Source organism: Lacerta agilis, chromosome 6 (genome assembly GCF_009819535.1).
Source record: "Lacerta agilis isolate rLacAgi1 chromosome 6, rLacAgi1.pri, whole genome shotgun sequence".
Taxonomy (NCBI): domain Eukaryota; kingdom Metazoa; phylum Chordata; class Lepidosauria; order Squamata; family Lacertidae; genus Lacerta; species Lacerta agilis.
The window spans coordinates 90,485,071-90,498,317 of record NC_046317.1 but is presented as its reverse complement, the minus strand read 5'-3'; the positions used below and the strand labels follow the sequence as shown (position 1 = coordinate 90,498,317).

The window sequence follows — 13,247 nt, the reverse complement described above, 5'->3', positions numbered from 1 at the left end:
GCCGCCTTACAACAGGGATTGTAACAACCGCCCTTGAAGACTTGCTGACGGCCACCCTTTTTTGTTGTTGACGTTCTTGTTTGTTTCCTTCGCAAAATAATCACAAAGTGTCGCTCCCTTCTGAAAAGGCCCAGCTGCACGGCAGCCGAGCGAGGGCTTATTTTTAGAGGCCCCCTTTTGTGTGGTGCGATTGTGCGATTTCGCTGAGCAAACCAGGCCCCCTCCGCCCTGCGCGTGGCTGTTTTTCTTCCAGCCTCGTAGCAGCTCACGTACGTACGCAGCTGTTTTTGCATCGGGAAGATGTCATTCCTTTGGGACAATGGCAGAAGTGATGTCTATAGCTTCATCTAGGCTGCCAAAAAAAACCCAAACCCAGTCTAATGCTCACACTGCTGTCTGTGTGTGTGTGTGTGTGTGTGTGTGTGTGTTTAATTATTATTCTGCATTCATAGCAGCTGTTCTCGCATCTCCCAGCATCCCCAGTAACCTTCCTTTTAATTATTTTTCCTTTGGAGCCAGTCTTGCACAAACAACAGATCACGCGGTGAAATTGTTCCCGAGCCGAACCATTTTCAGTCCACAGGTGGGGGTGGGGGCAGGCATGTGGTGCCGCCCCCTTTGGAGAAGGGGGAAGAAATCCCTGCACATAGATCAGCTGGTCAGGGAGTAGGGTAAGCCGGGAGGCCGCCCCCTACATCTCTAATTAAGAAAAAGCACATTCCGCCACTCTGCAAATTGCTTTGTTAAATATTTTAAAAGTGGCTCGCACAGTCTAAATTAAATCAGACGATATGAAACTAATTTCTCCGTTCCGTTAATTAGCTTGTTAAATGTATTTTTTTTAAGGCTTGCGGACTCTTAAACAATTAAGCAATTAAAACAAATAAACCTGCTGAATTGAAAGTTATTGACACCTATTAAATCAAGACAGATAGAGATGAATAGGGGGCTTCAGAAATTAATGTGTGATAGACTCCCCGCCCCACTGTGAACCTGGCCTGGAAGCAGTGGTGTCACAGCCCGGGACCCTGAGCGGGCAAGGGCAGGGTGGTTCAGAAACATCACCACAAACCACCTGGCACTCCCACTGCTGCTGTAGAACCTGCCGCTGCCTGCCTCCTCCCGGCCACTGCAACAGGCAGGCATGAAGGCGGCAGCTGCAGTGGCAGGGGAGCCGGGCGCAGGGGAGGACAAGGCGGGAGACAACGTCTTGTGTTTCACCTGAAGCAGCAAAACAAAATCGAAAATTCTTTCTAGTAGCACCTTAGAGACCAACTGAGTTTGTTCCTGGTATGAGCTTTCGTGTGCATGCACACTTCTTCAGATACACTGAAACAGAAGTCACCAGATCCTTAAATATAGTGAGGGAGTGGGGAGGGGTATTGCTCAGAAGGGTGATGGGAATGGGTGATCAGCTGATAGGTGTGGAAAACCTGTTGACGACTCTTAACGGCTGTAATTAGTCTTGCAGGGAAAGGCAAGTGGTGAGATGGCTAAAGATAGCTTTGTTATGTATAATGAGATAAGAATCCAATGTCTTTGTTCAGACCAGGTTTCTCTGTGGTTTTAAGTTTGGTGATTAGTTGTAATTCAGCCACTTCTCTTTCCAGTCTATTTCTGAAATTTCTTTGTATTAAGACAGCTACTTTGAGATCTTTTATAGAATGTCCTGGGAGATTGAAGTGTTCTCCTACTGGTTTCTCTGTCTTGTGATTCCTGATATCAGATTTATGTCCATTTATCCTTTGGCGTAGGGTTTGGCCTGTTTGTCCAATATAGAGAGCTGAAGGGCACTGTTGGCAGTTGATTGCATACACAATGTTGGAAGATGAGCAATTAAATAGTCCTGAGATGGTATGTTTGATGTTGTTGGGACCAGTAATGGTGTTGTCCGGGTTTATGTGGCAGCAAAGTTGGCATCTGGGTTTATTGCAGGCTCTGGTACCAGTGTCCATGTTGAGTCCTGTTGTAGTATTATTGTGGGTGAGGAGCTGTTTGAGATTGGGTGGCTGTCTGTAGGCGATGTAGGGTCTTCCTCCCAGAGCTTGAGAAAGAGAACTGTCATTGTCTAGGAGAGGTTGTAGATCTCTGATGATGCGTTGTACTGTTTTAATTTGGGAGTTGTATGTGATTACTAGTGGTGTTCTGTTATTTTCTTTTTTGGGTCTGTCTTGCAGCAAGTTCTCTCTGGGTATCAGTCTGGCTCTGTTGATCTGTTGTTTAACTTCATCAGGTGGATATTTTAGTTCTAAAAAGGTTTGCTGTAGATCTCTTAGATGAGAGTCTCTGTCTGTAGAGTTGGAACAGATGCGGCTGTAACGTAGGGCCTGGCTATATACTATGGATTGTTTGGTGTGTTTGGGATGGTAGTTAGAAGCATGTAGATATGTTTGTCGGTCAGTTGGTTTACGGTATAAGGTGGTGTCTATGTGTCCTTCCTGTATTTTTATAGTAGTGTCCAAAAAGTGTATTTCTTGCATAGATTGGTTCATTGTTAGGTTGATGGTGGGGTGAAAGTCATTGAATGTCTGGTGGAAGGTGTCCAGGGTCTGTTGGCCATGTGTCCAGATAATAAAAATATCGTCAATGTAACGCAGGTACAAGAGAGGTTTGAGTGGGTAGGAGTTTAGGAAACGTTGTTCTAAATCTGCCATGAAGATGTTGGCATACTGTGGGGCCATGCGGGTGCCCATTGCTGTGCCGCTGATCTGAAGGAACAGATCCTCACCAAATTTGAAGTTGTTGTGGGTAAGGACAAAATGACAGAGTTTGGTAGCAAAGTCCGCTGTGGTTTTATCTGAAATGGTGTTCCTTATAGCTTGTAAACCATCGTTGTGTGGGATGTTGGTTTACAGAGATTCCACATCCATAGTGACTAGAATAGTATTGTTAGGAAGGTTATTCAAAGATTGTATTTTTCTCAGAAAATCTGTGGTGTCACGTACGTAGCTGGGAGCACTGATGGCATATGGTTTCAGAACAGAGTCCATATAACCGGACCAGCCCCGGTCTCACCATCAAAACGTCCTGGACCAGCAAAACGTCCTGGACCAGCAAAACGTCCTGGACCAGCCCCGGTCTCACCATCCCAGTAGATGGTAGAAACTAGGCTGCCAGGAAGACAGGTCTTCATAGTCTACCCTGCTCGCCAGCCGCTCCTGAGGTTGGTCACTGCCAGAAACAGGATGCCAGACTAGAAGGACTTTTTTTCGTGATAGGAATCAGATTGTGAATCAGACCTTTGGTCCATCTAGGTTGGTATTGCCTTCCCTGACTGGCAGCAGCTCTCCAGCTGTTTGAGGAAGGGAATCTTTCCCAGCACTTCTTGGAGATGCCAGGGATTTAACAACAACAATCATAACAATTATAATTTTATTACTTGCACCCTGCCCATCTGACTGGGTTGCCCTCTGGGCGGTTTCCAAAAACTTAATAAAACATGATAAACCTCCCAACAGAGGACTGCCTTCAGGTGTCTTCTAAAGGTTGTATAGTTACTTATCTCCTTGACATCTGATGGGAGGATGTTCCACAGGGAGGGTGCCACTACCGAGAAGGCCCTCTGCCTGGTTACCTGTAATTTCACTTCTTGCAATGAAGGAACTGCCCAAAGGTGGTGGACTTCTGTGTCCGGGCTGAGTGATGGGGGTGGAGATGCTGCTTCAGGTATACTGGGCCGAGGCCATTGAGGGCTTTAAAGGTCAGCACCAATACTTTGAATTGTGCTCGGAAACATACTGGGAGCCAATGTAGGTCTTTCAGGACTGGTGTTATATGGTCCTAGCAGCTGCTCCCAGTCACCAGTCTAGCTGCCGCATTCTGGATTAGTGTAGTTTCTGGGTCACCTTCAAAGGTAGCCCCATGTAGAGCGCATTGCAGTAGTCCAAGCAGGAGATAACCAGAGCATGCACCACTCTGGCGAGACAGTCTGCGGGCAGGTAGGGTCTCAGCCTGCGTACCAGATAGAGCTGGTAGACAGCTGCCCTGGACACAGAATTGACCTGTGCCTCCATGGAAGCTCTGAGTCCAAAATGACGCCCAGGCTGTGCACCTGTTCCTTCAGGGGCATAGTTGCCCAATTCTGGACCAGCAAGTCCTCCACACCTGCCCACCCCCTGTCTCCCAAAAACAGTACTACTGTCTTGTCAGAATCCAACCTCAATCTGTGAGCTGCCATCTGTCCTCCAACTGCCTCCAGACACCCACACAGGAAAATCACTACCTTCACTGGTTCCTATTTAAAGGAGAGGTAGAGCTGGGTATCATCCAAAACAGTGCTGCTGTCTTTGGACCTGAGATCTTCTCCCTGCAAAGCAAGATGCTCTGCAATGGTGCTGCAGCAGGTTCCCATGGTCCTGCAGGCCTTCTGTCGTGCTTCCTTACTGATTTCTCCCTCTCTTTCCTGCCTCCTCAGGAGCCTGATCCCAACAATGTCACCTATGCAGACTTGAACTTCGAAAAGGCATCCAAGAAGAGCCCCCAGCAGGTGGTCGAGATCAGCCAGCAGTCTGAATACGCCAGCATCCAGACTGTCCCGCCAGCGGCCAACGACGAGAACGTTACCTATGCAGATTTGGACATGGTCCACCTAAGCAAAGCTCCCAAGAGACCCGCCCCTCAGCCGGAGGAAGCCAGCTCAGAATACGCCAGCGTACAGGTTCGGGGCAAGTGATCCCTGGCTGCCGCCGTCGGCTCTCTGTGGCTTGCCGGCCCTTTCGCGGGGTTGTCGGAGACCTCCCTTGCTGGGGTTGGATCCTTGGCCTTGTCTCCAGACTGGGTCTCAACTGAGGAGCAGTGGGATTTGCCTGCCAAGGAGCGGTTCCTGCAGTTTCTTTGAGTGGAACTTAATGTACGTAGCCAAGGTCAAGGAGGAAACTAATCGGTGCTACACACAATTGCATCCTGGTACTTGGGCTAGTTCATGGCGCCTCTTCACCCCCTGGTTATCAGGTGGATGGGAGGGGCCTAGACCAACTAAGGATCTAACACAGCTTATATCACTGGGACCATAACTCTCTTCTTTTGATTCATCCAAACACATCACACGGAGCAAGTGGCGAGTTGTCCCCTTTGAGGCAGGCGGACCATTCTCTTCAGCTTTGGCCAGCTGAAGGCCTTCTCTCCACTTCCTTCTGGGACAACCAAATCCTCTCAGATGCCACCTTGAGAAGCTTTTTTTTCCCCCACTGGGACTGAACAAAACCCAAGTTGGCAGCCCCAGCTAGCTCTGTGGGGTGGGAAGAAGCAAGTGGACGCTACCCACGTCAAGACTTGGTGGTCCTTAGGTGAAGGAAACACCAACTTCTCCAGGTCCTCCTGGGAAGAGGAGGAGGAAGAGGAGGAGGAGGAGGAAACCTGCTTTCTTGCTCATTATGGCATCTGATTCACTTTGTATCTCTCTAGTCCACAGATGTATTTTCCTCCCTCTCCCCCGACAGTACGTCTCGGGACAGTGCCTCTTGGAGATACAGCAGCTCGTTCTGGGCTACCATTTGCCAACCTGGTGCCCTCATGATGTTTCGGACTATGACTCCCATCACCTGTTGAGGTTGGTGGAGGTTGCTGTCCAAACAACATCCGGCGGCAACAGGCCGGTGAAGGCTGTTCCAGGCCAACCTATCCCATCTCGCCTAACCCCCGGGGGCCGATCTCTGGCAAAGCCAAATCTGTAAAACGCCTTTTAGGTGTGTCAATCTGCTCCTCATTTTTATTTTTATTTTTAACCTGCCTATTTTATTTCATCCCTGCGTGTGTCTAGAATTGGGGAGGGGTGGCCTCGGACGTGTCCTGCAGGCTCTGTGATAGGCCTTAGGAAAGACGAATCCACATTGAAGAACCTTGTCAGCTCCCGTCTCTGCCATTTTCTGCTTGGTTCCTCGGCTGACCCCTCCCAGATTTGGCTAAGTAGGGGGCAGTAGCTTTCACAACAGAACTAAGGCCTGCAAGAGGTGTGTGTGTGTGTGTGTGTGTGTGTGTGTGTGTGTGTGCACGTGCGCTTCTGAAAGCTGATTCTTGCTGCCGCCACCACTGTTGGGGGTGTAGGATGCCTTGCGTGGTTCGAGAAGAGAGAGCTCCCATGCCAGCCATTCTCCATCCCAGCAGATCTCCATCCGCTCGTATCTTTCCTCCAAAGCCACTCTCTAAATACTCCACACTCACGCAAACGCACTCACGAGCCCAGCCTGCCACTCTGCTTGGGCTCCCACCGTGGCTCGTTTTTTCTCGCGGCCGTTTTGGTTTCGTTACAGTTGTCGTTTTGCACAGTTCACGAACGTGCGGTAGCCCAAGCAAACGTTGTGGGGCGCCACCCCAGGGCCACAGGGGAACAGCAGCGAGTGATTCTGGGGCAATGACTGTTGACAGAGGAGAGGAAAGGTGGGTTTGGGGTGGGTGCCGGTAGAGTGGCTTAGCTGGGCAAGGCCGATGCCACCACGGGGCACCTTACTGGGGTGGGGCAAAACTTCTCACGAGGCTACTAAAACAGGCAGCTCATTGCAAGTTTCCAGTTTATACCTTTTGGCAGCCCAGATTGCTCCCCGCTCCACATGATCTCACCACCCGCCATACCAAGGGAATCTCCCCTTGCCTTTCAGTATTTCCTTCTTGGCCGGCTCCATGCTGTTGCCCTCCCATCCTCTGGTGGTCTTGCTCACTTTTCTTTCCGAAAGAGCCTTTTGGGCAGGGTTGGGAGAGCACTCGCGGTAAGGAATAGCACCTCTCTGGCCCCATGGGAAGTAGGGCTGCCCCCCACCCCACCCTGCCCGAAACACCGTCGTACCACCTGTGTTGACTGTTCAGCATTATAACTGTTTACTCCTTTTAGAACTAAAAAAAAATGAGAGAAAAAAATACCAGTATTTGTGTGTGTTCTTTGTAAGTGGGTGTAGTACCGTGTACTTAGCACTAGTGTGAAAAGCACAAAAGCAAAGTTTAAAAAGGGATAAAGTGCTGGGGAAGAGAGAGGGGGGTCTCTTAAAGCTTGTCCCCTCCCCCATGGTGACTTGGCCCACCATAACCTACCCTGTGTGACTCCTGCTGCCAGTAACCAAAATTCCTCTTCTTGATTTGATTTGATTTTATTTGTGGCTCTGTGTTCCTTTTTTAAACAAAAAAACTAAGGCAATTTAGAAACTAACTGGCACTCTGCGGAAATAGAAGGAAGCGGGGAAATGAGAACAGGAGGCGAGGGTTGCGGAGAAGTGACGTCTTCCAAAATCTCTACTGCAGATCTTCCACCTACACCTTAAGTTTGACCCAAGCGGATTGCGAGCTCCAGGATGAAGGCAATCGAAACTCGGAAGAGTTTGGCCCGATTTGCTAATTCTTCAGCAAGATGAGCAAATCCCGATGGGTTTCACACTGAAAAGACACAGGGCGGGCCTCTCTTGTCACTTCCGTGTCTCAAAAGTGTGCCAGTGTCTTCTGGTGGAGACACAAAGTGGAGCCATCCAAGAGCGCCTTCTCCTTTTTCCAGAAGGTGCCTGTTCACAATGACCCTTCGGGACATGGGAGCAACTCCTCCTTGGGTCCGTAAAGCAGGGGTGGGTGATAATTGTGACCCTCCCGATGCACTTGGACTCAAAACTGCCACCAGCCCCATCCAACATGGCCAGTGAGCTAATGGGAGTTGCAGTCCAGAAGCTACGGAAGGACCACAGTTTCCTTCACCCTTGCTGAAAATAAATGTGTGATGGGAAGAGTCTGGGGACACTGGTGACATTGTGCTTAAAATTTTTAAAAAGGCCAGTAGGGAAGACCACTTGTGTTGCTAATATGAGAAAGGGGAGATATGAGTGTGGTTTGGGCAGATACGGCTCTGGGAACGGCAAGCCATGGTGGCATCTCAGCCTTCTGAGGTCACAAAGACAAGTCCTTTTGGCCATATTCTCTTGGCTCCTTCCGTACACCGTGCTTTCAAAACATGCATAAGGACGTCTGCTGTTGAGACAGTCATCGAGGCCAAAGCCAATGGTTCAGGAGGCAAACAGCCCCTGTCCATAATGGCAGTCACACGTTCACAATTCTCCTCTCCCTCGGTAACTTCCCCTCCAACTTAAGACCTGTCCTGACATCACGATGCTCTGTGGTTCCTCACATCATTGGCTGCTGGAAGGTGCATGTTGCCATGACACCAGGATGTTCGTAAGCTAGCTGGGTGTTATTTGGGCGATGGGGAGGAAGGAAGACCTCTGGCTGCCATTTTGGGCTTCCACAACTTCTCTTGACATTTGCTTTGGTCCTTAGTCAAGGCAGAAATGTCATACCAGCTTCTCGGTTCCTCTGTTTCCAAACACTCCGCTGCCACCCTCCTCCTCAGCGGTGTCAAATGGGAATGTGTGGAAGTTCAGTGGTACCATAGCTTGGGAGACAGAACGCCAAGAGCTTTAGCCCATAGTGGGAGGTTGGAAACGACCCTATGGAGCCTAGTCTCCTGGCCCTGGTTTTGCAGGGAGGAAAATGGGACCAGGGAAAGAAGGAAAATGAAGCCGTATTGGGATATATTTGTTGTGGATCAAAAAAAAAAAAATTATAGGTGACTGTTTGTATGAATTGCACCTTAAGTTCGTTTGGTTTTTTTGTTGTTTGTTTTTGTTTTTCGCTTGCAAGATATTTTTGTAATAAAAGCATTCAAAGTTCTGCACCAGCCACGCGTCTGTGTCAGTGGTGATAATAGAAGTGGCTTCGGGCGGGTTGGTCTTCTGGGCAAAATATCAGATGTCTCCGGCTCTCTTGTTGGGAAAACAGAAAGCTAGTACTTGAGGAAAGTCCAGTATTGGTGGCCCACCCAAATACTTGAAGGCAGCAATTAAATATGAAAAGAGCTGGTCTTGCAAAAAAAAAAAAGGAAGGGGGGGAAATCTGTCCAAGCACGAAGCAATAATTATCAAAAGAGGTAATCTACAATCACACGGGACTGTTATTAGGAATGGAAAGTCCAATTTCCAGATTGTTCTTCATGCCGAAGGAGAACAATAATTCTAATTATTATTGTATGGACTTTGGTGACAGCTGTGTTAGAGCGTGCCGTAATCATTTGACTACCAGCCATTGCTGTAATGGAAATGCACAGTGGTTTGAGTTGGAGCTGTGCCTTGGTTACCCAACCACCAAAAAAAAAAATATAAGCAATTTTGATTTGAGTCTTTTTGAAATGCGCTTATACAAAAGCTTGACATAATTGTAGATTGCATCTGTTTGCATAATTACTGGCTTATGAACTGATTTTTGCGTTGCAGGTTATTTTCATATTTCGTTATGCATACGGCGCCAGACAACCCGACGCAACTTTTCCAACTTTCAGCAGTTAGCAGTGTGAAGGCAGGTCCCTGCCCCTTGGAGCTTAAGGGTCTATATTTTGACAGTGGGCAAAGACAACTCATCAAAAGGGAGAGACTGGGAGTGGGGAGTGGCAAGAAAGACTAACAAGGATTGAATGCGTACGAAGATGCAGTCTGGGCCTTGCTGTGCCAGGAGATGATGGGGTGAATCATGGGGAAAGGGTTCAAGGGAGGATCTGAAGAGGGTAGAGGAGGCACTGTGAAGATGTCCTGGATGGGACTGCCAGGAATAAGAGAAAGCAAGGAGGAATGGAGTAACACCATCCCAGAGACCACAACGCAGCTCTTGTTGTGATCATTGGTGCCAGCCAGCTAGGACAATGGAATCCCTTCCGCCTGATCTTGTGTTGACTCAGTTGTGGCCATTCTTGAATTGATGACCACGGGGGATTTTTGTTTATTCGTTCATTACATTTATATTCCACCTCTCCTCCAAGGAGCTCAAGGTGGCATATGGACTCAACCACCCCATCTTATCCTTGCAACCACAACCGCCCCTGTGAGGTAGGTTAGGCTGAGTGCGCCAGTTTGAACCCTGGGCCAGCACTCTAAACCGTCTCCACCCCCATCGTTTTGCCCGGACCCTGAGGTCCAGTGCCAAGGGCCTTCTGGTGGTTCCCTCGCTGCGAGAAGCCAAGTTACAAGGAACCAGGCGGAGGGCCTTCTCGGTAGTGGCACCCGCCCTGTGGAATGCCCTCCCACCAGATGTCAAAGAGAAAACCAACTACCAGACTTTTAGAAGACATCTGAAGGCAGCCCTGTTTAGGGAAGCTTATAATGTTTAACAGACTATTGTATTTTAACATTCTGTTGGAAGCTGCCCAGAGTGGCTGGGGAAACCCAGCCAGATGGGCAAGATATAAATAAATAAATTATTATTATTATTATTATTATTATTATTATTATTATTATTATTATTATTACTGGCTCCATCTTGTGGCACACCCCCACCTCTGGTCAAAGAAGAGTATTGCAAGGAGATAGCCACACCCACCAAGGAAACCTGATCCTAATAGGCTAGACAGGTCAGGTGGTATCCCCTGGCTTCCTATAAAAGCTCCCCGGTGAGCTTGCTTGCTGTTCCAAGCAAATTAGGAGGTGAGCTCTTAAGCTGGTCTCCCAGAGTGCTGCCATTTCAACCCAACTTCCAGATTCGCACGTGTTGGGCTTGACAAGGAAATAACGTGCGTCCTTAACTCGTCTCCCCAGAGGCTGTCACAAGACTGGGGGCTTCCTCTCCTCCTCCTCCTCCCCCCCCCCCAGAACCTAATCAAGGATTTGAGGAACTGAAAGGACTTCGGGAAAGGCGGTGATTGTAATAAAAGGCTTGTAACCTCCGAATGCTTGCATTCTGCTTCTGTCGGACTGTGAACAGAGGAGGAAAGCGAGAGTGTTGCCAACGAGGCTTTCTGAAATCATTTCTGGTATTTTGCACGCAAATCTCTTAGCACCTTGGATTCCATTAACCTTGACGGCTCCCGTGTTGGGTAGAACTGGCACAAAGGATTCCTTTGCCTAGTCTTGAGTCAACGTGAACTCTTTGTCCACACACTGACTAATTCATTTGCAATGTGTCTTAAATGCTTTGGGTGTGCTGCTGCATCTAAATGCTGTTGTCTTTATCATCAGCCGCCTTCCTTTCGTCTCTGCAAGCATGGAGGTTAGGATGCTTCCTTCTTGATCCATGAAATGCACCACAAAAGTGCAACTCCCCAAGCCGTCCATCGACATACAAACACACTGCAAACTTAGGTGAGGCAGCCTGGGTGTTAAAGATGCAGCTGAGCTAGATCTAGGTTTTAAGCATGCCCACCTGAAGGAAGACTGGAGAGTTGGCTCCTTTTAAAATGAAGGAGAGAGACATGTGTTTGCTTATGGAAAGGAGGTGACAGTCATTGGCCCATACCCCACCCAGCAGACAGAATAATACAAGTAAGGCTGGCTTCAGGAGGCTTTGAGGCAGGGGTGGGCAACCTAAGGCCTGGGGGCCAAATGCGGCCCAATCGCCTTCTCTTTTTTTTTATCTAAATATTTTTTATTAAATTTTGCATAAATTTTCCGCACATCATTTAACATTTCTTCAAATCTTATACAACGTTTTTGGACTTCCCTCTACCGCGTCTAGAGATTTCCATTTCCCAAATCTAATCTTGTATTTTCATAATTCCACTGTTGCTTATGCAGTCATAACTAATTATCATGTTCCAAAATTTTCTTCATAACATTTCATTTATCCTCCACCTTACAAAACTTCCTGCAAACCTACTAGCATAATTTCTTGTTTACAATAGTTTTTCAAATAATTTTCAAAAAAAAAATCCAATCGCCTTCTAAATCCGGCCCGTGGACAGTCCGGGAATCGACGTGTTTTTACATGAGTAGAATGTGTCCTTTTATTTAAAATGCATCTCTGGGTTATTTGTGGGACCTGCCTGGTGTTTTTACATGAGTAGAATGTGTGCTTTTATTTAAAATACACCTCTGGGTTATTTGTGGGGCATAGGAATTCGTTCATTTCTTTCCCCCAAAATATAGTCTGGCCCACCACATGGTCCGAGGGATGGTGGACAGTGGACCGACCCATGGCTGAAAAAGGTTGCTGACCCCTGGGGGATGGGACCTCAAAGCAAGGTGAGTTAAGAACATAAAAATAGGTTGCTAGATCAGGCCAGTGGCCCGTCTAGTACAGCATCCTGTTCTCACAGTGGCCAGCCAGGTGGGGAAACCCGCAGGCAGGATTTAAGCACAAGAGCAACTCTCCCCAGAGAGCCAGTGTAGTGTAGTGGTTAAGAGCGGTAGACTCGTAATCTGGTGAACCGCATTCGCGTCTCCGCTCCTCCACATGGAGCTGCTGGGTGACCTTGGGCTAGTCACACTTCTCTGAAGTCTCTCAGCCCCACTCACCTCACAGAGTGTTTGTTGTGGGGGAGGAAGGGAAAAGGAGAATGTTAGCCGCTTTGAGACTCCTTAAGGGGAGTGATAAAGCGGGATATCAAATCCAAACTCTTCTTCTTCTTCTTCTTTTTCTTCTTCTTCTTCTTCCCCTCCTGTGGTTTCCAGCAACTGGTGTTCAGAAGCATTGCTGCTTCCAGTTGAGCACAGCCTTCTTGGCTAGTAGCCACCACTAGCCCTGAGCATCCCTGCAATGTTGCAACCCATCCTGAAGCAGAATCATAGAGTCATAGTTTGAAGAGACCACAAGGGCCATCCAGTCCAACCCCCTGCCAAGCAGGAAACACCATCAAAGCATTCCTGACAGGTGGCTGTCAAGCCTCCGCTTAAAGACCTCCACAGAAGGAGACTTCACCACACTCCTTGGCAGCAAATTCCACTGTCAAACAGCTCTCACTGTCAGGAAGTTCTTCCTAATGTTTAGGTGGAATCTTCTTTCTTGTAGTTTGAATCCATTGCTCCATGTCCACTTCTCTGGAGCAGCAGAAAACAACCTTTCTCCCTCCTCTATATGACATCCTTTTATGTATTTGAACATGGCTATCCTATCACCCCTTAACCTTCTCTTCTCCAGGCTAAACACACCCAGCTCCCTAAGCCGTTCCTCATAAGGCATCGTTTCCAGGCCTTTGACCATTCTGGTTGCCCTCTTCTGGACACGTTCCAGCTTGTCAGTATCCTTCTTGAACTGTGGTGCCCAGAACTGGACACTGTATTCCAGGTGAGGTCTGACCAGAGCGGAATACAGTGGTACTATTACTTCCCTTGATCTAGATGCTAGACTCCTATTGATGCAGCCCAGAATTGCATTGGCTTTTTTAGCTGCTGCATCACACTGTTGACTCATGTCAAGTTGATGGTCTACCAAGACTCCTAGATCCTTTTCACATGTACTGCTCTCAAGCCAGGTGTCACCCATCCTGAGAGCTCTGGGCTCTGGGGTGATGTGCTACACCA

General features: G+C 48.2%; 1 protein-coding gene across 3 annotated transcripts in view; it reads left to right on the top strand.

Moving 5' to 3' along the window:
- The window catches only part of LOC117049130 (tyrosine-protein phosphatase non-receptor type substrate 1-like), a 163,016-nt gene extending 157,738 nt beyond the window's left edge, over positions 1 to 5,278 (top strand). For all 3 annotated transcript variants that reach the window (XM_033153811.1, XM_033153809.1, XM_033153810.1), the window contains exon 9: positions 4,415 to 5,278. In XM_033153811.1, coding sequence (XP_033009702.1) covers positions 4,415 to 4,672 — 258 coding nt within the window. In that variant the 3' untranslated portion in view covers positions 4,673 to 5,278. The remainder of the gene's footprint in view (positions 1 to 4,414) is intronic.
- Positions 5,279 to 13,247: the final 7,969 nt, after the last annotated feature.